At 34.5% G+C, this 2,182-nt stretch overlaps 1 protein-coding gene across 1 annotated transcript in view; it reads left to right on the top strand.

Moving 5' to 3' along the window:
• Nucleotides 1-1,828: 1,828 nt before the first annotated feature.
• fam185a (family with sequence similarity 185 member A) overlaps nt 1,829-2,182 on the top strand; it is a 4,594-nt gene continuing 4,240 nt past the window's right edge. Inside the window, exon 1 of the mRNA XM_055193078.2 lies at nt 1,829-2,182. This exon is cut by the window's right edge and continues 228 nt beyond it. Coding sequence (XP_055049053.2) covers nt 1,963-2,182 — 220 coding nt within the window. The 5' untranslated portion in view covers nt 1,829-1,962.

Raw genomic sequence — 2,182 nt, forward strand, 5'->3', positions numbered from 1 at the left:
AGACCTTTCATTTCATCTCAGTGTGAACCTTGACCATGACCTTGTGATTACCCTCAATGCTCTTGACCTGAACATTAGCCACTATCGTCTAGACAGGCTTTTTAATTTCCTTCTTTATGGTCTCTTCTTGAAAACAAGGGTAATACTACCTGGCTGTAAAGGAGCATTAAATGAATAGAATGCACATGCAAAATACTGTTTATGTCCACTTTAAGATATTTATCAGTTTAATTAACTTTCTAGTAAATTGTAGAAGAGTAAGCGATAATATTTAACTATTTTCTATTCAAATAATTGCAAATTAAGTATGCATATAAAATCTAACTATTCAAATCTACTCTGTTACATTTCATGTGACCCTGTTTGTGAAAAGTCATTTTTGTGATTTACTGTTTTCTGCATAAATCATAAAGGACATTCTGTGATAATATACCCTGTGTTTAAAATTGACTTTGCAATGCAAATGTAGTTAACATGTGAAATAAAAATGAGATAAATACATAATTAGACTAAGAAACAAACTATGTGACCCTGATTTCACAGACAGGGTCACATAGTTTTATTAACTTGGTTTTGCAATTAACTGTAGTGAGCTGCCCTAACTTGAAGGACAAATACTACATCCCCCCACTTCTCATGACTCAACACTAACTCATAAGCTAAATTAAAGGAGGGCATGTGACACAATGCGCTGTTATCTATTGTCATAAGGGCTCCATTGTAACGATCTGTGCTTTGCTACATGTAAAAATGATTTTACTGCCACCTACTGGCCGACTTATGTATCACAATGAGAATTCAAATGTGGTGAGTGAATTCCGAGTTTGTTGTTTTTGTTAGACGATTTTGTTTCAGGATCACAAATTCCTTTAAGAAAAAAAAACACCCACCGGGATTTTATTAAAAGAAATGAGGTAGCTCAAGCAGTGATGCAGTATCGTGAATAATATTGCTTTAAGCTATTGGAAAACCAGACGGAAAATCCGCCCCTAAATGACGTCCTGTCTGCTCAAACTCTTTTAATGGAAGTTTTAAAAGCTCATTGACATGACAGTTATGAGCTATTTACAACACAGAAGTGCTTTCCATAACACTGCAATATCAATTTTATACTGACACGAACAAGACAAACTTTTACTGGTGGCCACGTGCGTGTTACAGAAATATGAATCAGTGTTGAAATTGAACTGCACAAAAATAATTTGATAAACAAGTTTCAGTAAACTATTAAACTGAATAATCCTAATAGACAAGTTGAGCTGTTGCCACATAAGTATATATCGACTGCATGAGGTCATGGCTACACACATTTTAATAAAAAATGCACAGAACACAACAAACTGATTTGTAATTTTAAATGTTTAAATATATTTATAAATATTTTTTTTCTGTTGTCAGAAATATTGACTGAACGTGATCCAACTACGAAATAATCCAATATTTGTCAAAAAAGTTGCTAGATTTGTTGCAATGTGCTTTTCTGAAGAAAAAGTTGCTAAATGGGACTCCACTAAATCCAAATCTAGCTACAAAGTCGCTAAGTTGGCAACACCGCATAATTTTTTTTATATCATCATCAAGTAGAAAACACATTTTGTTCAATGCCACATGAGCATGAGGTATTATTCACACAATTATTCACATGTTACCAGAGAAGAAAAGAGAAACTTTTAAAATATTATATGTTTTCGGAGCTTTTTTGTTTATTACTTTTTCCAAAGGGGAACTGTACCATTTCAAATCATTTATGAAATGCAACACTGCATGTAACTATCATTTAACCAAACCAGAACACGTCACTGTACACTTGATGGACTACATCTCCCATAATTCCACTCGCGCTCACTTCCGGATTGTAGTCGTCGGTCGTTGTTCTGTACTGCTGTGACCTCGTGATATAAACATTTCTCTGGAGCGTTGTTGCTAAAAGTTGTTTTAAACTAATGCCTACTAATTTATACTATGTTTAGTACACAACGTATATCTTCAGTAATGTTCATTTCGTTAATAAGGCAGCGGTTATATCACGGTTATTGGACGGTGTCGGTGCAGAGATGTTCAAGAAACTTCAGCAGGGTTTTGTTTTCTCAGGCTTGCCGAACCTTTTCAGATTCCCATTCAACCAAGGACTTGAATAAACCTGTAAAGCAATGGGATTTATCTGTTAGTCCTTTCACCAAGA

The sequence above is a fragment of the Misgurnus anguillicaudatus genome, chromosome 6, assembly GCF_027580225.2.
Source record: "Misgurnus anguillicaudatus chromosome 6, ASM2758022v2, whole genome shotgun sequence".
Taxonomy (NCBI): domain Eukaryota; kingdom Metazoa; phylum Chordata; class Actinopteri; order Cypriniformes; family Cobitidae; genus Misgurnus; species Misgurnus anguillicaudatus.